This window comes from Ranitomeya variabilis, chromosome 1, assembly GCF_051348905.1.
Source record: "Ranitomeya variabilis isolate aRanVar5 chromosome 1, aRanVar5.hap1, whole genome shotgun sequence".
In the NCBI taxonomy this organism is placed as follows: domain Eukaryota; kingdom Metazoa; phylum Chordata; class Amphibia; order Anura; family Dendrobatidae; genus Ranitomeya; species Ranitomeya variabilis.
Window position 1 is genome coordinate 500108112 of NC_135232.1, and position 25969 is coordinate 500134080.

At 42.1% G+C, this 25969-nt stretch overlaps 1 protein-coding gene across 2 annotated transcripts in view; it reads left to right on the top strand.

Moving 5' to 3' along the window:
- The window catches only part of GTPBP3 (GTP binding protein 3, mitochondrial), a 136462-nt gene extending 121109 nt beyond the window's left edge, over nt 1–15353 (top strand). The window contains exons 7-9 of one of the 2 annotated variants that reach the window (XM_077252280.1): nt 1713–1878; nt 8211–8501; nt 15016–15349. In XM_077252280.1, the coding sequence (XP_077108395.1) occupies nt 1713–1878; nt 8211–8501; nt 15016–15247 (689 nt within the window). In that variant the 3' untranslated portion in view covers nt 15248–15349. Of the gene's footprint in view, nt 1–1712; nt 1879–8210; nt 8502–15015 lie in introns of both variants that reach the window. The other variant, XM_077252272.1, reaches the window with a different exon arrangement.
- Nucleotides 15354–25969: the final 10616 nt, after the last annotated feature.

The window sequence follows — 25969 nt, forward strand, 5'->3', positions numbered from 1 at the left end:
GCAAGCTTATGAGCAGGGCCCTCACTAATAAAGTGTTACTTTGTAATGACTTTATTGTCTGTACATATCCCCACTCAATTATAAAGTGCTATGGAGTATTTTGGCGCTACATAAATAAAATAATTATTATTATCCTACATTTTACCTCATACTCTCGTTAATAAGCAAGTAATTTGGCAACATTTAGATCTACTTTGTGCACCCCAATTCTAGTAAATATAGTGGAGATCTACCACCTAATATTCCGTCATAGGGGCTCACTCAGTCTCTCCACCCTTTATGTTGTTGAATCAGCTCAGCTGTGAAATATAACCATAGGTTGTGTATTTCCAAACCACAATTGTCCTTGGCTCTCTGAATGGTCTCTAGCCATATTCTGGCATATCATAGTAACTTCTTCTAATTGAGGAAGGCTCTATAGATTCTTATTTCATATAGACTTTGTGTGCTTACCCTGGAGAGCCTTATTCTCCAACCAGATATCAGCCCACAGATTCCTTGTATTTAGAAGGGATAATTCATTGCTTGTGTTTTTAAATAACTACCGTATTTTCCGGCGTATAAGACGACTTTTTAACCCCTAAAAATTGTCCCAAAAGTCGGGGGTCGTCTTATACGCCGGGTACGGCGTGTGCAGGGAGCGATCCTGGATGTTCCCAGGGTCTGAAGGAGAGGAAACTCTCCTTCAGGCCCTGGGATCCATATTCATGTAAAAAATAAAGAATAAAAATAAAAAATATGGATATACTCACCCCTCCGAGAAGCCTGGCTGTCACCGCTGCAAGCGTCTGCCTCCGTTCCTAAGAATTGCAGAGCGTGAAGGACCTTCGATGACGTCACGGTCAGGTGACCGGTCACATGAGCGGTCACGGACCAATCACAGGACTGCGACGTCATCGAGGGTCCTTCATGCTCTGCAATTCTTAGGAACGGAGGCAGACACTTGCAGCAGTGACAGCCAGGCTTCTCGGAGGGGTGAGTATATCCATATTTTTTATTTTTATTCTTTATTTTTTACATGAATATGGATCCCAGGGCCTGAAGGAGAGTCTCCTCTCCTTCAGACCCTGGGAACCACACGCCGTATAAGATGACTGGGCGTATAAGATGACCCCCGTCTTATACAGCGGGCATATCCCAAATTCCATATCTTATATGGAAAAGTTGGGGGTCGTCTTGTACGCCCAGTCGTCTTATACACCAGAAAATATGGTATTTCTATCCTTAAAAAATAAAGCTAAAGCAACATGTCTAAGCTTAGTTGGCAAAAATAAAAGAATATCAGTCTTTGAATAGGAGTCAGTAAATATCAACTTGTCAATTCTCATCTCATGTCTGTTTTAATTGATACTTTGTATTTCCCATGAAATAACAATATATTCCTTCTAAAATTGTATTAATGAATCAGTAACTAAGTGGTATGGCTCTATTTATTCCGGCACTGTCCTGTCATGGCTTACAATGTTAGAATAGGGACATACGCTGTTCACTTAGGAGAAAGGTAACTCCAAATTGTCAATTTAGTCATATGTGTCTGGAATAAATAACAAGAATGAACCTAGACCCAAGAGAATATGCTTCAGAACCATTTTTCCATGGGGAATACAGTTAACTTAAAAAGACTTGTCTGGAGTGTTGACCGTTTCTATTTGTCACTGTTATACAAGTAAGCATTCATACCTCTATTGTGTATTTTTACCTTTTTATTATAGGTCAGAAACCAACTGCCATAGTTTCTTCGATCCCTGGCACAACTCGAGATGTTGTTGAGGCAACCCTGAATATTGGAGGGTATCCTATTATCCTGAGTGACACTGCAGGCCTGCGGGATTCTGAGGATCCTATAGAGAAGGAAGGCGTGAGACGTGCCAGAGCAAGGTGATTAGATCATCCAAGATCCAGTTTTATTTATACTAACAATATAGTATTGTAGCCTTTTATATTTAGAGAAGTACTATCTTTGTACAAGTTCAACTAACTTGTATGCTTGTGCAGAGATAATTAGGTATACAACCCCTGTGTTTCTTAAAGCTAGAAAGTTGCCATTTGAAATGACTTCAGTTTTGTGCCATGTCAGTGATCTGCTTTTTTTCTATAAAATTGAACAACTGAATGAACATCCTCCAAGGCCGGTGATTACATAATTGTTGCCAGGGGTTGTATAATATACACTACATGCAAAAAAGTAGAGGAAAACCCCTTCTAATCACTAAATTAAATGTTTCATTTCATCCCATCCCCACAAGTGCATAAAATCCAGCAGGCAGCTATGCAATCTGCTTTTACTAACATTTGTGTCTTGTTCAAAGGAGCTACTGTAACTAAATTCAAGCCTGGTACTGTAAGAGAATGCCTTCGTTACACCTACAGTTAGAGTCGCATTACCAAGTACTGAAGCGCATAGTGTATAAACACTTTGCTGACTTACTGACTGCATAGTTCCAAACATTAACATTAGCTGAGTAGCTGCATGCTAGCCTTACATCACCAAGCACCATGCTATGTGTTGGATAGAGTGATGTAAAGCATGTCCCCACTGGACTGTGGAGCAGTGAAGATGTGTTTTGTGAAGTGACAAATTCTGCTTCTCTTTTTTGCCAAACCTTGCCTCATCTATCAGACTGCCAATGTCAGGAGAATGTTACTCACCTGACTGCACTGTGTCAATTGTAAAGTTTGGTGGAGGAGAGATAATGCTATGGGGTTGTTTTTCAAGCAATAATTTCGGCCCCTTAATGCTAGTGAAGGGAAAAATTCATTCTCCTGCATACCCAGACAATTGTATGCTTCCAACTTTGTGGGAACAGTTTGGAAAAGGCTCTTTTCAGTTTCAGCACGACTGTGCCCCAGTGCACAAAGCAAGGTCTGTTTGGGTGAGTTTGATATGAAAGAACTTAACTAGCCTGCGTGCTATTATAGGGAAACTCCATATTAAGGTGTATGGATATGGAGTCCTTACCTCATCAGCCCCATTGAGCACCTTTGATGAAAGACGGATTCATACATTTGTGTGATGCACAACCCGACTGGAGGTCTCCTGACCCACACTCAGCAGCCTGAAATGTGGCTATAAGGCTGGCAAGTTCATGTCAGGGATGCGAGGTCAGCCCGTGAATTGCAGTCCAAGTACAGAACACGAAAAACAGATGTGTGAATCTGGCTGAGCTAGGATGGAAATCGCATGCCTGGTCTTCAGCCAACATCCATGTCTGACGTCACAAATGCTATTCTGGTTGAGTGAACAAAGATTCCCACAGAAAAATTAAAAAATGCTGTAGAAAGTCTTCCCAAAGAGAGGAAGCTGTTATAACTGCAAATGGGGGAGCGCCTCCATATTAGTGCCTAACAATTTAGTATAGGTTATCAAAACAGAGCTCCTGTAGGTGTCTGAATGCATTGTCCATAGAGTGTATAAGTATAGGTACAATTCTGCTTCTAAAGTATGGCCATGCACATCAAATGTTTTTAAACCCCCTTTGCACTTTTTAGGTTGTGATATCATGTATCACATGTAACTTACAGTCACTCTGGCTCTTTACTATTCAGACAGCAATTAAAAACTTCCTGCTAAGAGTAGAGGATGAACGTCATCAAGGCAAACAACTTAATCAAACTATGCTTCACCCTTTGCCTTCTGCCAAAAAGTCATTTACTGTGATGAGCTAGGTTCCTGCTAAGTGCCAGGCAGAGACAATAATCCTGTGCAGAGACACAGATGCATCCTTTGTACACAGTGTTATTGTGTGAGATTGAAGATGAAGACTTCTTGCTGGCATGGCATTTATGTGTTCCCATAGAAAAACAATTTGTCTTAACCATCTGTTACTCCTAGTAGAATAAGGTACAGTAGCAATATGTCATTGGGTATTACTGAGACTAATGGCAAGGGTTGCCAACCATCCAGAAATTCATGGACAGTCCGAAAAATTGGTTACTTTTTTGCCCTCTTCATAAAAAAATTGATTTTTTTTTTTTGAGGCTGAAGAAACGTATGCAGATTATTTTGACTATAATTATCACTATTTGACTGTTCACAGTGAATGTAGATAATGTCTACATATCAGAATCATCAGCTATAAACATGTATCACTTAGAATCATAATGATTTCTTATGGTTTTCCAATGTGTCTGTAAAAAATGTTGTGATAAGCTGTCGAGAAACAATAAATACCGTAGTTAAGTTGGCAACCCTGCTGATTCTGCTAACCTAAAATGATCTAGTTAAAGTCACATTAATAACAAAACTGTCATGATTTACAATTAAGTGTAAATTATAATTATGTAGAACAGTTGCAGACACAATGATGCCTAGTATATAAAGTGACCTTCCCCCTATTTTAAATATTGCATATCATATTGTATGGTTGCAAAAAAAAATTAAAAAATTAACAGGCGGCCCTGAATCATGAGCATATCATTAACTGAAAACTACAGTAAAGATTAAACAACAACCAAAAGACGAATGTCCTCACCCCAGGTATCATATTAACCTTCCTCTAGTGTTAGCTTTCTGTTACTCTTTCTTATGTTAACGGGTCGGTTTTGACCCGTGTCTTAAATCACCCCTAGGATACCCTAAAAACATTTATGATCCAATTTGTTTCTTACCTCTTAGTTACCTTGTTAGGGTTTCTCATCCATGGAAGGATTGATTTTAATATTTTTGTTGTGGCCCCCTGGGCCTTTCATTTGAGAGCATACCCTTCATTTTCAATATAAAAATATTGTCAAATGAACCTCAAGAGAATAATATAAACTTTAAAAAGTTTGTTATATTACCTGACTATTGCTGAAGGGTTTTAGAACACATTTCTTAAATGTAAAAAAAAATTATACATATATATATTTTATATTATTAACTCTAGTAACATCTATGGTGTTACGGGTCAATTTTGACCCATATCTAACTACTTTATGAAAAAGGCAAAACACAGATTTTTTTTTATAGAACTTTAATACAAATAAAAGATGAAAATTATATTAACATTAATAGCAATAATAATAATAAAAAGTAGCTTTTCTAGGTCAAACAAACAAACAACAATCAATCAAGCAAATCAAATCAACAGAAATCAAGTACTAGTTTTTTGATGCATTAGTATTTAGATGCATGTGTGGCAAAAAGTGACACTTTTTGTGTGTTCTTTGCAGAGGTATTTTTTGCAGGCGAAGCACGATGTGTTTGTCTTTCTGTCCTTATTGCTAGGGCAGACCTGACACCTCTTTCTTTTAGAATCAGGTGGTCTCACTGTGGTTGTGGCTGTTGTCATTGATGTTGAGGCAGGCCTGGTTGAGGAGGATGCTGGTGATGATGCTCTTTGTGTTGGTGTGGACGAAGCACTTGTTGAGCTCTGGCGTTGTCGGACCAAGGCTGCAGCGGCTGGGTCTCGGGGCACTCGTTCCCTTTGGTTAATGTGCGCCTTGACAAGGGATCTTCCTAGTTCCTCAAGAAACATCCTCCGCTTGTTTTTTTTCTTTGAATTCCATCCTTGGTGAATGTGGGTCCACAACACAAATGAATTGCATGCTGACACATCAAGGATGTTGAAAATACAACCATTGGCCATCTCCTAGTCATTCGTTGGCAAGTGTAGGTGGCAGTCAGCTTGTCCAGGTTCAAACTGAAGAAAAGGACAGCGCCACACCAGATAGTGAAAAGCAGCTCACATATTTATTCTGCCTCCTGCGGCAACGTTTCGGTCCGAAGACCTTTGTCAAGGTCTTCGGACCGAAACGTTGCCGCAGGAGGCAGAATAAATATGTGAGCTGCTTTTCACTATCTGGTGTGGCGCTGTCCTTTTCTACAGTTTGGATTTGGATGTTCTATCTGGGATGGACCCCCTGGTGAGGACGTGCGCCCTGATGTCCATAGAGACTATATAATTATGGGGTGCGGCTTTACTGCTTTTTTTGTAGCTTGTCCAGGTTGTCCACTCCTCCTTTGTTTTTGTTATAGTCCAGGATGATTCTGGGCTTTTTGTCACTTCCTGATGACACAGCTGCATCTTTGTGAAGTGTGGACATCAGTACCACAGCAGTGGTGGTGTTTGTAAAAACAAACTTTGAGGAAAGTGGAGCCCTGTCCTTCATCTGCAACAATTGAGCGGGCAGCTCAGGTTAGTTTTTTTCACTGTGCCCACCATGGTGATTTTCCTCCTGAGAAGTTCTTGTTCAAGGTCATAGCTGGTGAACAAAATTGTCACAAGTAATGTTGTGACCCTGCAGTCCAGTAGTCATATCGAGGACTACACATTTTCCTTGGTTTTTTTTCAGGGATACCGTTTGCAGACTTGCCTGTGTAAATCTGTAGATTCCATGCATAGCTAGTTTTTGCATCACAGGCTGACCATATTTTTATGCCATCTTTGCCTGGCTTACTTGGCATGTATTGCCGGAAGGGGCATTTTCCGCGGAAAGGGAGAAAACGTTCGTCTACTGTCACCTCTGGCCCTGGGTTGAACATCAGTGGAAGGAGCTGTACCCATTTCTCCCAAACATCCCTGATGGGAGCAAGTTTGTCAGATTTTGTTCTGGTGTCTCTGTTGTGAAATCTGAGGACTCTTGATATCATTTGAAACTTTTGAAGTGACATTGTTGCCCGGAAAATATTCCTGCCTGTCGATGCGTCCCAGAGACTATCAGTGGCCTCATTGTAGGATTTGTACACTCCAGCAAGGAGAAGAACACCAATGTAGGCATCCAGGACATCATCATGAAGGTCATTCCACATGTTGCCGTGGACTTTTTTTCCTTCAAGGTTTGTCATAGCAATAATGACTTTTTTTTATTGACAATGGCATAAACAGATCAAAACATGTCTTGATTAGTGTTGAGCATTCCGATACCGCAAGTATCGGGTATCGGCCGATATTTGCTGTATCGGAATTCCGATACCGAGATCCAATACTTTTGTGATATCGGGAATCGGTATCGGGATCCATATTAATGTGTAAAATAAAGAATAAAAATAAAAAATAGTGATATACTCACCTCTCCGACGCAGCCTGGACCTTACCGATGTAACCGGCATCTTCCGTTCCTTTCAAGCGCTCATTCTTAGGAACGGAAGCTGCCGGTTACATCGGTAAGGTCCAGGCTGCGTCGGAGAGGTGAGTATATCAATATTTTTTATTTTTATTCTTTATTTTACACATTAATATGGATCCCAGGGCCTGAAGGAGAGTTTCCTCTCCTTCAGACCCTGGGAACCATACAGGATACCTTCCGATACTTGGTGTCCCATTGACTTGTATTGGTATCGGTATCAGCGATATCCGATACTTTTCGGGTATCGGCCGATACTATCCGATACCGATACTTTCAAGTATCGGACGGTATCGCTCAACACTAGTCTTGATGTCACTTACTCTTGTCACAGCAAACCTTGTGATCCCAGGGGTCATTTTTATGACATTTGCAGCATCTGCCCTGCCATGTACATCTGGAGGTACTGAGCTCCAACTGATCTTGCCACTTTTGGATTTGAATCTTTCAGCGGGAGCAGCTTCAGCACCAGTGACCTCCTCATCAGACTGATCAGAACTGTTTGTGTCTTCCGGTTGATACTCCACATCATCTTCCTCCTCAGAAACCTGTTCATCTGTATCAGTTTGCTGCTGTGTGTCCTCTAATTCATTATCATCTAAGATATAATCCAGAATTTGGCTTACATCAAATCTTCTCCTCATTGTTGCATGTGTAAACTGGAGAGGTATACTCTGCAAAGTACCAACTCTAAGTTGATTTGGCCATACATGCCTGGACATGTCCCTAACTCAAGTTGTTGGAGGTAGAGCTGGCTGTGGGCTGTTGGTTTATATTGTGTTTATGAGTTCAGTTTTGGGACTTATTATTGGTTTTTTACTCTTATATTAGACCTGGGTCGAAATTGACCCCAGCAACACAAATGTTATAATTTTAAAAAGAGCATTTTACAATTTAGTAAAATAGTTTTATTTTATTGTATTTTGTTTTAATATAAGTTCCTGAAAAAGTCAAAAAGTCTTGATGCAATAAACAAATGTATGTAGAATTTGTATGCATTTAAAACCTAAAAAGGGGTCGGTCACGAAACTAACACTAGAGTGTAACCTGACAGTGTCTGTAGCTTACTGAGCACAATCCTGCTTACAGGTTCCCTTTAAATAAAAACCATTATTATCAGTTTTGTCACTACTTCATTTATCTAATGCCTTCTTTTTTTTGTTTAGGGTGGGGGAGGCAGATATTCTTGTAGCAGTGATAGATGTCAGCACTGGTTTACTATCTCTGGAAGAACTGCTTGCCCACCTGCAGAACCTCTGCTCCGGCTTGCAAGGAGATGGACCCAGGAATGTTATTGTGGCACTGAACAAAGTAGACCTGCTAAGCCAAGAAAGTATCTTTAACATGGAGCAGATATGTCAGGAAACTGGACTACCGCCAGTATGTCTTCTGTCTTGCCACACAAGAGAAGGAATCTGCAAGTTCCTGAGAATCCTCAGAGACCGATTGGAAGCAATGTGAGATGCTTATTTTTTAAGTACTTTTCAATGGTGCATTTCATTTTACCTTCAAGCACAAATAGATAAAATGGATCCATTAGTTAAAAATCAAGACATTACGTCAGTATGGTATTACCATGAGGAGGCAGAAAGTAGCATATGTATTATGCACCTGAGTAGAATGATGATTGAATATTTCACCAGAAAATTGCTTATTGGTGAAATCAGGATTTTGTGTTTTAAATGTATTTTTGAAACATTTTTGGCCATTTTTTTTTTTTTATTTAAAAATTGGTAATCTTGCAATTTTCACACTGGCCACTGGGAATTTTTAGACTTCCCTTTGTTTAAGGAAATCCACATGTATATTAGCAACAATGAATGAGTCAGATCCTATCTTTTGTGTTGAATCCTCTAATGAGCGTGTACAAAAGTCAATGTGAAGGAAAGGTAGTAGGGTCTATTACAGGGGTCTCAAACACTTGGGTTGTGGACGTCATGCGGCCCCCGAGGCTCCATTGTGCAGCCCTCAGACACCTAAGATGATCGTGGCCCGATCCAGAGGCCGCCGTTATCAGCTTTCCTTTTCAAGTGAATATGTGAAATGTGTTGTGGCGCAGAGACCTACTCTTTGCACCACAAAACCAGTACCAGCCACCGGACAATTAGAGGCCAGTGACTGACTTTGGCATATATGTCACGTTCACGCTTAACGTCACTGCCATGCGCCACTCTGGGTATGTTGCAGGAAGAGGACACTGTTCATCAAGAGAGCGAGGTCAGGTGAGAAGAATTTTTTTTGTGTGTGTAAAGAGTGACAGAATGTTGGACATTGTTAAAAGTACAAGATGGGGCCATTACTATATGATGGAAATCAGAATGGGGACATTATTACAAGGTATGGATCATTATAACAGGATGAGTGACATTATTAAAGGACGGGAATATTACTACAGGTTTAAGTACATTATTACAAGACTGGGACCATTACTACTGGACGAGGGATATTATTACAGGATGGGGACATTATTACAGGATTGGGGACATTATGACAGGATTGGGGACATTACGACAAGACAGAGGACATTGTTACAGGACAGGGGACATTATAACAGGATTGGGGAAATTATTCCTGGATGGGGGCCAGAATTACTGTATGGAGCTAATTGTAAAACAATAATACTGTATGGGGCCAACTGGGAGACAAAAAAAGGAAACATTTGTTAAACAGTTTTCAAAATAAAGTATGAAAACATAGCAGAAAAATATTTTGGACACTAAAAATGCTGTAAAAGAGAAGGACCTGTAACATAACCCGTAGGATAAATGCAATTGAAAACAATTTAAAAAAGATGAAAAATAAAAAAAATTATATAGGAAAATAATGGAATCACTGAAAACTTGCTCTTCTCCCGCAAAGAAAGCGGCCCTTCATATTCAAGATTTTTATAAGTACGGCACATTTATCTGTTGCATAGTTTGGTCGCAGAAGAAACTTGAGAGTAGATTATATGGGGTAATTCAACTTTTATCTAAACAGAACATGAGGAACATGCATCAGCTTCTTAATACAGCATAACAGGAAGTCTGAAGGACCTTTTACCAGAGAGAAAGTGAAACCAAGGTACAACAAGTATATGCATTACATTCAACTAAGCATATAACAGTAACAACATCGCCATCTACTGTCATAAACGTGTAAATAAACTCTTCCTGCACACAAAGAAGTCTGTATCTGTTGCATATCTGCCAACATTACCCAGCTGAATTTGAGATCTCTATGGACAGAGGTTTTACCTGAAATTGTAATCCTGCCTTTGATGATAACGTGCCTTCAAAAAACTTTTCCTGAAAGAACTAACATGGCTCCAGTGGTCAGTGTGAAAATTGCAAGATTACTTATGTGTTTTTTTTCTTTTACTACCGTTTGTGAAATGAAAAAAAGACAAACCACAAAACTTTTTTTTTTTTTTTTTAAATACGTGAAACACAATAGGTCGTTTTTAATAACACTCCCTAGTATAATTAAGTCTCTTGTCTACTCAACTCTGCAAGGTTGATACAATATTATATTGCATAAATGTCATAGTACATGACTACACTTACCGCATAGAGACAAACTGTATTTCCATAGGGTAGATGACAGATATTCTTTCCAGCAAATAGTGCAGTTTTCATGCATGTGGTGTAATGTTTTACACAAAAGGTGCTATGAAATCTCCAGCATCAAGAAAAATATTACATATATCACCTAGATAATGCTACTGTGTAAATATACAGGTGCTTCTCACAAAATTAGAATATCATCAAAAAGTTAATTTATGTCAGTTCTTCAATACAAAAAGTGAAATACATATAGAGTCATTATAAACAGTGATCTGTTTCAAGTGTTTATTTACTGTTAATGTTGATGATTATGGCTTACAGCCAATGAAAACCCAAAGTCACTATCTCAGTAAATTAGAATAATTAGGAAAAAACATCTGCAGAGGCTTCCTAAGCATTTAAAAAGGTCCCTTAGGCTGTTTCAGTGGGCTCCACAATCATGCAGAAGACTGCTGACTTGAGAAATGTTCAGAAGGCAGTCATTGACAAACTCCACAAGGAGGGTAAGCCACAAAAGGTCATTGCTAAAGAAGCTGGCTGTTCACAGAATGCTGTATCCAAGCATATTAATGGAAAGATGAGTGGAAGGGAAAAGTGTGGTAGAAAAAGGTGCACAAGCAACCGGGAGGCCGCAGCCTTGAAAGGATTGTTAAGAAAAAGCCATGAGCATCTCATTAACTGAAAACTTCTAATACTGATTATACAAGAACCACAAGACAGATTTCTTCACCCCACATATCATTTTAATCTGTAACAGCGCTAACATGACAATGGCTGTAGTTTACTTAGCAAAAACCTGTGCTGACTGATTTGCTTTAACATATTAGTTACAATTTAAAATTAATATAAAATAATGTTATCACTTAGTATTGAGCAGAATTACGTATACTGACATTCCCCTATATACCATATGAGCCCACACGCCCCCTATATACCGTAAGAGCCCCACAAAGCCTCCCATATACAGTATAAGCCCCACATAGCGTCCTGTATACAGCTTGAGCCCCACATAGCCTCCTATATACATACTGTACAAATATCCCATACACATGAAAAAAACATACCACACATACTCACCATGCACCTGTTTTCCCGTCGCTCTGGCTCTGCTCCTGTCTTTGGTGCACTGAGACAATGCACAGCTGACAGGATGAAATTACATTGTGTCTCACACACTGAATGGTGGAAGAAAGGACCGGCGGTCCCTCCACCAATGTATGCACAGGATGCAGATAGCCGTGACTGCAGGCAGTGGCGCATGGATGGCGAGGGAGGGTTCTATGCAGCCCGTGGGCCACTGTTTCAGCCCTTTGGCTGTCTCGGTGCGTGGGCCGGACTGCAACAGCTAGAGGGCCGGATGTGTCCCGCGGGACACACCTTGCCCTGGTCTGCTGTAATGGCATAATTCACCACTATTTATAGCGTACATATCCCCACTCACATGATGTCTCTTCCATGCTTTGTCTGGGTAGTCTTCAGGTGGTGAAAGTCTACTTCTCGAGTACAGCCACTCCAATGTTCTTGCAGTCTGCAGACCTGAAAAAGCTTGCAACAAAATAAACAAAAAAAATAAAATGAGTCACAGCATATGTTTGGTATGGGTGTAATGCATAGGTGTGCATTCACAGGGTGCCATTTAACAGACAGAACCTAAGATAAAGACAAAATGAGCAAATACCCAGTAATAAGTAAGTGAATAGTAATAGTAAATGTAAATAACATAGGGGACTTAATTAACACTATTTTGATTTAAAAAAAAAAGGGGAAAAGCCACCCCACCTCGACAAGGTGTACCCAACCGGGACAGTACATTGGTTTTATATGTAGTGGGGGGATATTACTTGTGCTAAGTTGTCTAGAGCACCAAATGAGAGCAACTGTAGGTCTGGAGCTACTCTGGCAATTACATGTGTAGAGATGTATTTTGTGAGGTAAAGTGTACATATATATGCTGTTATGCTTCATTAGGAAGTTGAGTAACATCCTCGTTGCTTGCAGTAGTGGCTGCCATTTTTAAAAGTCCAATATAACTCGGGCACAGCCGTGTGTGGAATGCTACACACATGATCTATCTATATATATAATTGTCTAAGGGTTTTTCTGTCTGTCTGGCTGTCTGTCCTGGAAATCCCGCGTCTCTGATTGGTCGAGGCCGCCAGGCCTCGACCAATCAGAGATGCGGGATTTCCTCCTGCTCTCCCTAAATCGAATGATCACATGACCGCTGGATCTGGAGTGTGAAACAGGCCTCGACCAATCAGCGACGGGCACAGTATCGACGTAGATGTCATAATGGTTGCCATGGCGACGATGATGTCATAAAGGTTGCCTCGACCAATCAGCGACGGGCACAGTCTGCCGCGAATTCTGGAATCATCATTGTCCGCCTGGGCCTCGACCAATCAGCGACGGGCACAGTATCGACATAGAAATCCCGCGTCTCTGATTGGTCGAGGCTGCCAGGCCTCGACCAATCAGCGACGGGCACAGCATGGAGACGATTATGTCATAAAGGTTGCTTCGACCAATCAGCGACGGGCACAGTCTGCCGCGAATTCTGGAATCATCATTGTCCATATACTACGGGGACATGCATATTCTAGAATACCCGATGCATTAGAATCGGGCCACAGTCTAGTCCATATATATAATTGTCTAAGGGTTTTTCTGTCTGTCTGTCTGTCGGTCCTGGAAATCCCGCGTCTCTGATTGGTCAAGGCCGCCAGGCCTCGGCCAATCAGCGACGGGCACAGCATGGCGACGATGAGGTCATAAAGGTTGCCTCGACCAATCAGCGACGGGCACAGTCTGCCGCGAATTCGCCTCGACCAATCAGCAATGGGCACAGTATCGACGTAGATGTCATAATGGTTGCCATGGCGATGATGATGTCATAAAGGTTGCCTCGACCAATCAGCGATGGGCACAGTCTGCCACGAATTCTGGAATCATCATTGTCCATATACTACGGGGACATGCATATTCTAGAATACCCGATGCGTTAGAATCGGGCCACAATCTAGTATATATATAATCGTCTAAGGGGCACTTCCGTCTGTCTGTCTGTCACAGAAATCCGCATCAGCGACGTGCACAGTCTGGCCGCGAATTCGCCCCTTTCTACTCTCTGTCACTGCCCCCTCCAGTCAGCACTCACACAGGGTTAATGGCTGCGTTACACCACGTTATGCCACAGTGTAACGCAGTCCGTTAACGCTGCTATTAACCCTGTGTGACCAACTTTTTACTATTGATGCTGCCTATGCAGCATCAATAGTAAAAAGATCTTATGTTAAAAATAATAAACAAACAAAAAAATCATTATATACTCACCTTCCTTCGCCTTTTCCGCTGCTCCTCGCGACGCTCCGGGCCATGCATTGCGGTCTCGCGAGATGATGACGTAGTGGTCTCATGAGACCGCTACGTCATCATCTCGCGAGACCGCAATGCATTCTTGGGACCCGAGCGTCGCGAGGAGCATCGGTAAACGCCTGGGCTGGATCCGGGGGCCGACCGAAGGTGAGTTTATAACTATTTTTTATTTTAATTCTTTTTTTTTAACAGGGATATGATGCACACATTGTTATATACTACGTGGGCTGTGTTATATACTACGTGGGCTGTGTTATATACTACGTTGCTGTGTTAGATACTGCATGGGCTGTGTTCTATACTACGTCTCTGTGCTATATACTACGTGGCTGTGGTATATATTACGTGACTGGGCAATATACTACATCGCTGTGCTCTATACTACGTGGCCTGTGTTATATACTGCATGAGCTGTGTTATATACTATGTGGCTGTGCTATATACTACGTGGCGGTGCAATATATTACGTGGCTGTGCAATATATTACGTGGCTGGGCAATATACTACGTGTCTGTGCTATATACTATGGGGGCTGTGCTATATACTACGTGGCTGGGCAATATACTACGTGGGCTGTGCTACATACTACGTGGGCTGTGTTATATACTACGTGGGCTGTATGCTACTTGGCTGTGCTATATTTTTCTGCTGTATCTGTGCATCATGAATCGTGGTATGTGTTAAAGAGGGGGGCCCACTGAGACTCTTTCGCCCGGGGCCCTCAAAAACCTGGAGCAGGCCCTGGCTTCACTGATTGGTCACGCCCGGCCGCGAACAATCAGCGACAGGCGCAGTCCGGCCACGAATTGGCTCGGAATTTGAACCACGCTTCGCTAATTGGTCGCGCCCGGCAGGCCGAATCCTGTGTATAAATTGCATTATTCTGAAAACTTCATAAATAAACGACATACATATTCTAGAATACCCGATGCATTAGAATCGGGCCACCATCTAGTGATAGCATAATTGACAGTAATAAATAGGTTCTCTTTTTAAGGGGAAATATTCTTTTAATTTTTGCCAATATATGTTCTTGTTTTTTTTTTTTCAGTTGTGGTGATCCTCTTCAGGGAGCCCCTACAATTACTCAGACTCGCCATAGACATCATCTTACAGCATGTTTAGATGCACTAGGGCGCTACAGTGTGCACAGACAGGAGGACTTGGTTCTTTCTGCAGAGGAGCTGCGTATTGCTCACAGACAACTTGGTGCTATCACAGGTAGGGTGAGCGCAGAGGACATTCTGGATATTATATTCAGTGATTTCTGCATAGGAAAGTGAGTCCATCCATGCCTATATCTTAATCTTACTATATTGTGCTGTTTTGGATACACTGTATTTTACTGTTTAAAACATATAAATAAATAAATAAATAAATGAATGAATGAAGTTTGTCCTTTTTGTGATTTCTATTCCTTGTTGTATATGTTCTGAATACGCAAGGGAAAATGTATGACTGGACAGATTTGCAACACTTCCAAAAAAAAGAGAAATCAACATGGAGTCGAAAACCTTAATCTGCTATAACCTGGAGGTTTGGCTTAAAGGGAACCTGTCAGCAGGATTGTGCACAGTAACCTACAGACAGTGTCAGGTTGGCGCTCTTGTACTGATTATAATGATACCTTTGTTGATGAAATCCATCTTGTGGTTGTTTAATCTTTATTTTCAGTTAATGATATGCTCCTGCTTTGTGGCGTCCTGTGGGGGGGTCTTCATGTGGTGCTTTGCTTATGTATTCACCAGTATGGCTTCTGACAGGTCACTGATCCCTCACTGACCTGCCCCCTATTTTACATGCTGAATATTATATGTATTGGAAAAAAAATCACCTTCAACAGGCAGGCGCCGACGCCTGTACTGCCGCATGATTGCATGTATAATGTGCATTTAATTATTTTATTTGCTGGTATAAATAATTTTATGTTTGAAGTCGGTCGTTTTCCTGTTGTAGAATAAATTTGGAGGCAATCGGATGCCTTCCTGATGTTGTTTCTTGATGCGTGTGTATTTTTCAGCATTGATGACACCACTAGTCCTGTAAATCCTGACCAAATTCCCAACTCAATTTGCTGAAATGCAGCCCCAAACTTGCAAGGAACCTCTATTGTACTTCACTGTTGCCTGAAGACAATCACTATCGTACTACTCTCCAATCCTTCTTCAAACAATTTGCCTACTGTTGCAACCAAATATTTTACATTTTGACTCATCAGTCCAGAGCACCTGCTGCCATTTTTCTTCAACCTAGATCTTGTCTTCATGCATTAATGAGTTGCTTAGCCTTATTTGCATGCCAAAAGTATGGCTTTTTGGGTGCAATTTTTCCAATAAAGACTACATCTGGTCAAACTTCGCACTACATGGTGTCACGATTGTTGCCAGCTCTAAGCTGATGGCATTGCTGGTGTGGTAGTTCAACTCACGTGGCGGTATATGGAGGAAGAAAATAGGAACACCGTCTCTTTAAATCCTGTGTTGGTTTATTATTACTCCGCATAAACGAACAAGTGGGGAAAAAAACTCAGCTACTCCAGCTCAAACAGGAAAACAACAAAGAAAAAACAAAAACGCTGCAACACAGTCCATACGTATGCGGGTGGCACCCTGCTCTGGAGCAATACAGGTTCAGTCTTTCCTCAACAAGACAAAAAAACACTGGAGACTGCCTCTAGAGCTCATATTTAAACTCAGGACCATGTGACTTTCCATCATGTGACTGACCACATGATCATGACATCACACAAGTTCTGGCAGCTCTACATGTGGAGATAATGTGGACCGCCTCCCTCCTGCTCTATGAAGGTCCACATGAAACCAGCCCTTTTGCAACTTTAACTTAACCCTCGCAACAGGTAGTGTACTGGAGGAAAATACTCTGGTTTCATATTACAGACGGCATTAAGCGCAGTGACACATATCTCCCCTCTACTACATTACCGGTGACTTTGTCACACTGGATATATTACAATTTCGAAGGTAAGTAAGCATGGCGTGTCTTTCATCCACTGCATTAAGATGCCTTGGTGGATAATGTCGTCTGCAGTCCTCAACATTGCCCATTTCTTGCTACTTCCTCAAAAAAGCTTCAAAGTACATCCTGAAACCCCAGACTGTTGGGAAATCTTTCCCTGTGAAAGATCTTGCTGATGAAGTATAACTACCTTGTGTCTGGTTGCTGTTCTCAGCCTTGCCATGGTGTATGACCTTGACATGAAGCTGTCTTCCATATTGTTAACTTTGTAGCATATTTTGGCTGTTCCTCATCCAGTTTAAGCCTCCAGCACAGCTGTCTCTGTTATTGACTGTTTCCACCTAAGTATGAAAATGACGATCATTATGTATTTTGAAGGCAAAGGGTGATCACACCAAGTACTGAATTCTCTTTTGTTCATTCACTTGATTTTTATCAACTAAAAAATGCAAACTATTAACACTTCTAATTTTTAAAGCAGTTTTATTTTGCAGCATTTTCCCACACCGAACTAAAACTTTTGCACATAAAAATAGTTATAGTTGCTATTTAAATTTTATTAGGACACATAAGACTGTTCATTTAATAGAATTTGTAAAAATACAGACTCTTAGGCTAGTTTCACATTTGCTTTAGAATCCGCAGCGTTTAATCCGCAACCGCAAATGAAGGAAAAACCGCATGGAAACGCGTACAAACGCAGCTTTTTTAGACGCATACGGTAACGCATGCGGTTTAAAAAACGTGGCGTTTTCATGCTTTTGCATGCATTTTGCATGCGTTTGCATTTTTTGTGCGCATGGTGGAAAATTGTACAGGAGAAAAATCTAGATAACCAGACACCGCCAACGGGACTACAGAGGACGTGTATTATGGGATATCTATATATAGACTCTAGGACTGCTGAAATCTTAACAGTGTGCTACTGTATCCTGTGTCATGATGGATCTTCGCATGGAGAGCTTTTATTTCAACCTGGATTTAAGCATCAAGCTGTTTCTTGCCTGTGTGTTTGCTTGGGAGCAACAAAGAAATCGAGCAAGACAGAGAAGGACACGGCGATGGCGTTTTTGGCGACACCCCATTAGCGAACTCCGGGAGAGCCGTGGAGCCTATCACACGCTATATGGCGAGCTTAATGCCAACCCAGACAAATTCCCAGAATATACCCAGATGTCGCAAGACTCTTTTTGGAATTTGCTTGGTCGTGTCCAAGGAGCCATCCAGAGACAGGACACCCAGCTCCGTAGAGCGATTCCTGCAGAGGAACGTCTGCTGGATACATTAAGGTACTTAATAATTCTAAACAAATGCCAGTCATAATTATTGTTGGTCTGACATGTAGTCTTTGTATTTTCCTTTATGTCTTTAGCAGAACAACCCCATAAATAGAATTGATTGTAATTTATTTTTTATTTATTTTATTACAGATTTCTGGCAACCGGAGAGAGCTTATCAACCCTCCACTTCCAGTACCGGCTTGGAATTTCCACCCTGTCTGGAATAGTTGCGGACACCTCCGGGCCTTGTGGAATGTTCTCCGGGATGAATTTATACCCCTACCCACCGAGGACATGTGGATGGGAATTGCAGAGAAATTCTGGAGTGTGTGTGATTTCCCCAACTGTTTGGGTGCGGTGGATGGAAAGCACATACGCATTATCAAACCCACCAGAACTGGATCGGAGTACTTCAACTACAAAAAATATTTTTCTGTTGTGCTCATGGCAATAGCAGATGCGGACTGTCGATTCATCGCTGTGGACATTGGAGCTTTTGGCCGTGGCAACGATTCCCAGACTTTCAAGAACTCTGATATGGGCCGACGTGTGTATGGCAAAAATTTTAATTTTCCACGGCCTCTCCCCAACACTCAAGGCCCACCGATGCCATTTGTTATGGTTGAAGATGAGGCCTTTCAGATGTGTGAAAACCTACTGAAGCCTTATTCCAGTCGGGACTTGAACCACACTAAACAGATCTTTAACTACAGACTGACCAGGGCCCGAAGAACAGTAGAGTGTACCTTTAGGATTCTAGTCTCAAAATGGCACATTCTTGCAATAGCCATTAATCTAAAAATGGAGACTTTCGATGAGGTGGTCAAAGCCTGTGTGGTTCTCCACAATTGCATTATGGCTAAGGAGCGATCCAACATTGAACTGAATGAACCAGTTGCAAACCAATTGCCAGATTACCAGCACCACCCGCTGCGGTCAACTGTTGAAGTTGGCCACATGCGGAACCAATTTGCTGCCTTTTTTGATTCTGATATTGGACGTGTGGCATGGCAGGACAATATTGTGTAAAATGTCCTGTTGAGTTTGGGTCTGTACCAGTTATGTTTTAAATGTTACTAATATTTGTTGTTAATAAACTACGTGTTTTGTTATCTTGACCGTGTCTCCTATGTATTTCCTCTACAAACCACTTAGCTTGTTAGTGGTAGGGTTGTTGACGTCATTGCGTCCTGATTCTGTCCTGCAGTATCTATTGGATGCAGACTGAAGAGATGATGGCTGTTTACAAAACAGATCTATACTCATCAAGTCAGGTGTCAGAAATAATTAATTCATGATGCACAAATAACAGTCTCATGAATTCACTATTTCTGACACATGTCCAGGTGAGTATATATACGCCTTGTATGCCCTCCATTGTCCCTTCACTTTGTGTGAAATAGATTACGTACACAGAAGAGAAAATGGAGGTTATACAAGGCAGTTCTTTAGTGACTAGGTCAGGTGTCATAACTAATGAGTTTTTGGACACATGACCTGTTGAGTATAGTTCTGATTTGTATTACCGCCATTTTCTCTTCAGTCTGCAACACAAAGTCACAGAGTAAGCAGAAGGAAGAGATTATGGAGAAAATACAAGTATTATTTTTTGGGGCCACCTCATATCTCTATACCAAACACACACAAAGCTGCAGTGTTGTACTCCTGAGAGTTTCTCTCATCACACAGAGTTGTGTGATCACGGCCAAGGTCACTGCTGCATCACACTGCATTGCAATACTTACAAAATGCATTTCGGACCTGAGTCGGGGTGTTGTCCCAGCCATCCCACATCTCTTTGGCCACCTCATTCCATATCCGCCGGATCGTCACGTTGTCCGAGTGCTGTAGAACTCGGGTGTCCCACAACGGGACTCGCTCATGGACCAGGGAGATAAGGAGGTAATTTTCAATGAGGTCCTCATCCCGTTCTGGAACCTAAAAAATAAATAGACATTAATGTTGGATACATTAACATAAGGAAAAGAAAGAAAACAGAGATAGAAAACTGGCATGAATATTGAAAGTCAAGAAACAAAAGGAGTCAAGAAGAAAAAGGTAAAGAAAGAGGAAAGTAAAGAAATGAACATCCAATAGTAAAGTGAGGATACAATAAACAGTCAGCCATGTATACGTACACGCTGCCGCCTTGCCACCCGACCTTGACCCCGCTGCTTTGCTCAGCCTCTGCCGCAGTGGAAGAAGTGCTCTAAAAAAAGGAAAAAAAAATTGTCATGTGTAGATGTGACAGTGAATACTTACCAATCTGAGGAGGTGAGTACTCACTTCACTGACATGTTCGGCTTGTGCAGGCCCAGACCGTTGCTCCTCCTCAGAAGAAAATACATTCTGATACATGCAGAAAGAAAGAAATGGCAGAAATTAGGACATATAGAGACAGAAAATAGAAAATAAAGACATTGGCTAGGATATACTCACATTGTTCAGAGTGTAGATTCCTTCCTGTGTCTGGTCTGCTGCGTCTGCTCTTGTTCCCAGTCTGCTGAGTAGTGACCTGCAAATGTCCACTCCCTCCCTTTATCACCTTGTATGTGGGGGGTGGCTAATCAGTGTCTAGACATATTTTCCTGTGGTGCAACACATGCTTTCACAAACGCAAGCAAACGCATGTGCTTGCGAACGCATGCATTCACATATACAGCAATGCATTTTTTTGCCGCATTCCTTCCACTAACAACTGCATATGTTTCTAGGCGGCAAATTGACGTCTCTAAAATTACTACATGTAGCGTTTACCGCGCCAAACCGCAGGCGACAAAAGACGCATGCGTCGTCAAACGCGTCAAAACGCAAGCGGTCGCAGACTCATGCGTCCCTTATGTTAAATATAGCAAAAAGTGAGAGCAGCACAGAAAAAACTAATTCTGGGTGGCTTGAGAAAGGCTCTCCATGAGCTGAAACGTCGCCATGATGGGCTATTAAACTTGAACACTTTTTGAACTCATTTGCAATGGTGTGCTGCCTCTGACTTTTTGGACTCTTATGTTAAATATAGAAATACATGGCGCATGCGGATAATTGCGGAAGAAACGCTGCGTACACAACCGCAAATGTGAAACCAGCCTTAGAAAACAGGACAAAATGGTTAAAATTCACATTTTGTTTATTTTGTCCAGTGCTAGCTTTTGACCGAATTCTGTTAATGTAATCAATCCCCAAATTTCACAATACATTACAAACTGCTTATTTTATTAAAAATAAACCAGCTGGACTCTGATAATATTGATCTTAATATCTATGGTACTGACAGATGTAAAGTAACAATATCACGCTACCTGTATACTACAGTAAACATATGAAAAAAACAGAGCTTTTAAATTCCAAAACATAACAAAAATGCTACAAAAAATATAAATGAACTAGTATAAGGCAAGAAAGGGGTGTATAAAAATGTATAAGCTTTGTGGAAAAAGAAAAAAAAAAAAAGAGCATGAACCGCACATCCCAAAATCATACGTTGATCTAAAGCCGTTAAATACTGAACATGAGGTTTTCAGTTTAACATTCTGATCAGACTGTATGAAGCCCACTGCCCCTTCACGGCAAACCTCGTAGTGGGTCCTAACGCCCTAACGGAGCGGAGCCGTGCGGCGACCACCGCCACAGCGGCCATGCACCAGCAGGGCGGACGGCCTGTTGCCCCACAGCACCCATGCTGCGAGACTGAGCCCCCAAGACTCCAGACCGCGCCGCCCCACCAGCACAAAGCCACAGCAACAATGGCCGCCACACAGCACCAGCACCAAAATGAAGGGAGCATTTCAACTCACCTTCCTCCAGCTCTTCAGTGAGAGATCAGAATGTTAAACTGAAAACCTCATGTTCAGTATTTAAATTTTTGCCTAGCGGCTTTAGATCAACGTATGATTTTGGGATGTGCGGTTCATGCTCTTTTTTTTTTTTTTTTTCTTTTTCCACAAAGCATGCACTTGTCTCTTTTTTTGGACCAGCACTCCTCCCATTTGGCTCAGGTGATTTTAATTAGCAGGAGACTGCAAAGTAAGGGGTCTAGCCCATTTTGGCTCTCACTGAAGAGCTGGAGGAAGGTGAGTTTAGACTGCTACGACCCATAACCATTTACTCCCATTAAGTGACACCAACAAATTATCAAAATTGAAGACTTTATTGGGAAATATAGGCATAAAATTTCCATCTTTTAACTTTGGGTAAATATTTGGTCGCAGCTTATAAACTCAGGCAATATCTGCCAACAAATTTGGGTGTAGGGAGATTAACTGCCTTCCGGACTCCCGGGCAGGTATCTTCACCACCAACAAAACTCCACCCTTACGCAGCTGCAACTGAAACAAAACCATAACAAAAGGGGAGGGAGGGCGGGAAACAGGTCCGGGTCCAGGGATCGGATGAGCTATCAGCACTTCCTGGTGCCAGAAGCAGAGGATAAGCCCCGCCCCCTCTGTGGGGAGTTAACCCCATATCCCATTTTGGACTCACTAAATGGGAGATCTGCTTTTTAACACAGGGGGAAGGCGCAGCAGTCAGGGGACAGCGGCGTAAGCCGCAGTGTCCCAAAGACTGCTACGACCCATAACCGTTTACTCCCATTAAGTGACACCAACAAATTATCAAAATTGAAGACTTTATTGGGAAATATAGGCATAAAATTTCCATCTTTTAACTTTGGGTAAATATTTGGTCGCAGCTTATAAACTCAGGCAATATCTGCCAACAAATTTGGGTGTAGGGAGATTAACTGCCTTCCGGACTCCCGGGCAGGTATCTTCACCACCAACAAAACTCCACCCTTACGCCAAGGAGGAGCGAATACAGAGAGCTGCGACCCCCCAAACGAAAGCATAGCCTGTACGACACCTTCACGAAGCCCATTGAGGAAGATATCCAAACCCGCCTCGTACGAATGAACTCCGTCTGAAATAAGAAAACCGGAATTATCTCCCTCCAGACGATGGTGCCTTACCACTACACCATTCTTAAATCTCACGAAGCGCGATATCCTCTGATTCAAAGTGCGTCTGGATCTCTCCATAGCATCCAATTCCCTGGCACCCCGCCACACCAGTTTTGGGATAACTTCGGACCAGACTAGTCGCATCAGCAGGAAAAACTCGGGAATTTGTCCATATCAGATCTGATAAGCGTAAGCAGCTCGGCAAGTGGAAACAAAGCCAGGTCATTTCCTCCAGCATGGATAACCACAATGGCGGGAGATGAAGACCCCCTTGTAATGTGAGCGACCTCCGGCAGCACTTGGGACCACGTCAGACCTCTCATACCACGCCATATCACATCGACATCAACAAAAACCAAGGATCGCCCTCCTGGGTACAATTCAGCACGACGAGCTGCCCAATAGATGTATGAGTGACCCACTATCCAGACACTGGGTCGCACTCCATCTAGGAAGTAAAGTATACAATTAGCCAACATATAATAACCAAAACACTAACGATAACTTCTCCGATTTGTATCTGGAGCTGCTTCTATATTATTATTAGACAAAACAAAACCAAAACCAAAAATAAAATTATTTTTTAATTATAACACTACGTCAGGCTTGATATATCTGGCAAAACAGCGGGATTTCCATCTGCCCACCCTTTGAATCTCTGATTCAAATAAACCCGCCCTGGAAGCTTCAGTCGCTGCACCTATACGAAAAGAATGAGTCCCAAATTCTGCTGCAGGCATACCCAAAAAGAAGACAACGCACGTCTCAATATGGCTAAGAATTGGCCCGACACTAGAGGGAGACCACTCGCATGCATAAATAATTGATCACCATCCTTTCTCACCTGCAAGTAATTCTTGATTAACGTTCACGGACGAACGTCCTTATTGATGGCAAATATCGGGAACCACGTCCCCAGACCTCCTGATCAGTTTTAGATTTACATATCCTGATCCTGAGATTGTAACAAATCAATACGTCATCACGCCTCAGTCCACCCGGTTTATTTAGGGCCGTGGGAAAGATCTCACTGACCCGCATGGCCCCAAAAAACGCCAGTTCGAAAGCCGCTGATGTAAGTGCAGCTTCATAGTTATAATCGCAAACTGATACCGCGGATTTAACCAAGCTAATTAGCAAATCAAAGGAGATAGGACGCCTATTGTCGCAGTGCATTATCCACTCGGCGCCAACCTTTCAATAGCTGGCTGACTAAAAAAAAGAAAAATGTTTTGTGAAATCCGACCATCCTCGCAATTTAAAATGGAAGGCTAACGCAGACACACGGTTGCGCGCTACCGCACCCGATACTCCCTTGGCATGCAATTTGGATAGAAATGCCATGGTCACCTGCATCCGAACATCATCAGAAGACCCCACCGGCTTTCCGTCTGCTAAAAACCACCACTCCTCCCGCGCCTTACCATATGCTCTCCAGGTCGACGGAGCTACCGATGAGCGTATTAGCGGCATCAGGTCCCCAGGACATCCCAGATCGAATGTGGGCAATCCACCTCCTCCAAACGCTCCTGAAGAAGCAAATCCCGTAGGTCCTGTGAATAAATCGCAGTTACTAACTCTGGAACAGTCTCATTGTTATCACGAAATGTATTAGATTTAAACCAAACATTAAACATTAAACATTTTAATACTATGGATCTGATCAGGTACAAAAACCAAAATGAAGGAGATGCTAGGTAGCTGATGGCATGCGCCCCTCCAACGGTTTCAAGGTGTAAGCGGATTCGCATGTTGGCCAATAGTGGGCCCCATAGTTCCATGACAAGCGCAACGGGAAAAGGTCAATCAAGGTTGGGTCACCGTTACACTCCTTGGAATCCAGGAAGCAGGCCATTGGCCGGAGCATATTTGGCTGCCGAAACGAACACTGAAACCCGTGTGGCCTGACCCTGCAAACAACAAACCCATATCAACGGTTGAACACTCTGTCTCCTGAAAGCAAGTCCTACCATTGTAATTGCTGAGAAACATCTTCCATGTGTTTAAATCAGAACGTAACTGAGCTGTGATCCTGAATCTGTGATGACGTTGTTTCACTCCTCTCGTGGCAAAGGTCAATCTGCGAGAAAAATATCCTGCCCGCTGGCATGAACCTGCATGCAAAATTTAGTGAGCCAAGAAGTGACTGCATTTGTGTCAATGTGACTTTGCCAACCGAAATGCATCCATTAATGAGGTCCAGCGATTTGTTGATTTATTTTTTTTTTTTTGGCAATCTAAATTCCATGGCGACCGTGTCGATTACAAACCCAAGGAATGTGATCATTGATACTGGCCCTATCGTCTTCTCGGGGAAAAATGGGACCCCAAAATATGTCATGGCATCTTTGAATTGTGCCAGTGCTGTGGAACAGACGTCTGAGTCGGCTGGGCCAACTATCAAAAAATCATCAAGATAATGAGTAATGGCGGTTAGCCGAGTGATCTCGCGGGCAACCCATTCTAAAAAATTTGCTGAATAATTCAACATAAAAAACAGGAAATTGAGCACCCCATGGGAAGACATGCGTTGTAATAGTAAAAATCCTCAAATTTGGCTCCCAGTAATTGGCAGCAATCCGGGTGAACCGGAAGTAGACGGAAAGCGGATTCTATGTCTGACTTGGCCATAAGGGCCCCCGAACCAGCATTTCTGACTAAATCCACCGCTTTATCGAAGGATATATAAGTAATGGCTGAGTCCTCACTGAGTATGCCGTCGTTGACCGACGTCCCCTTGGGGTAGGACAGGTGGTGAATCAACCGGTACTTGCCTGATTCCTTTTTGGGAACCATAC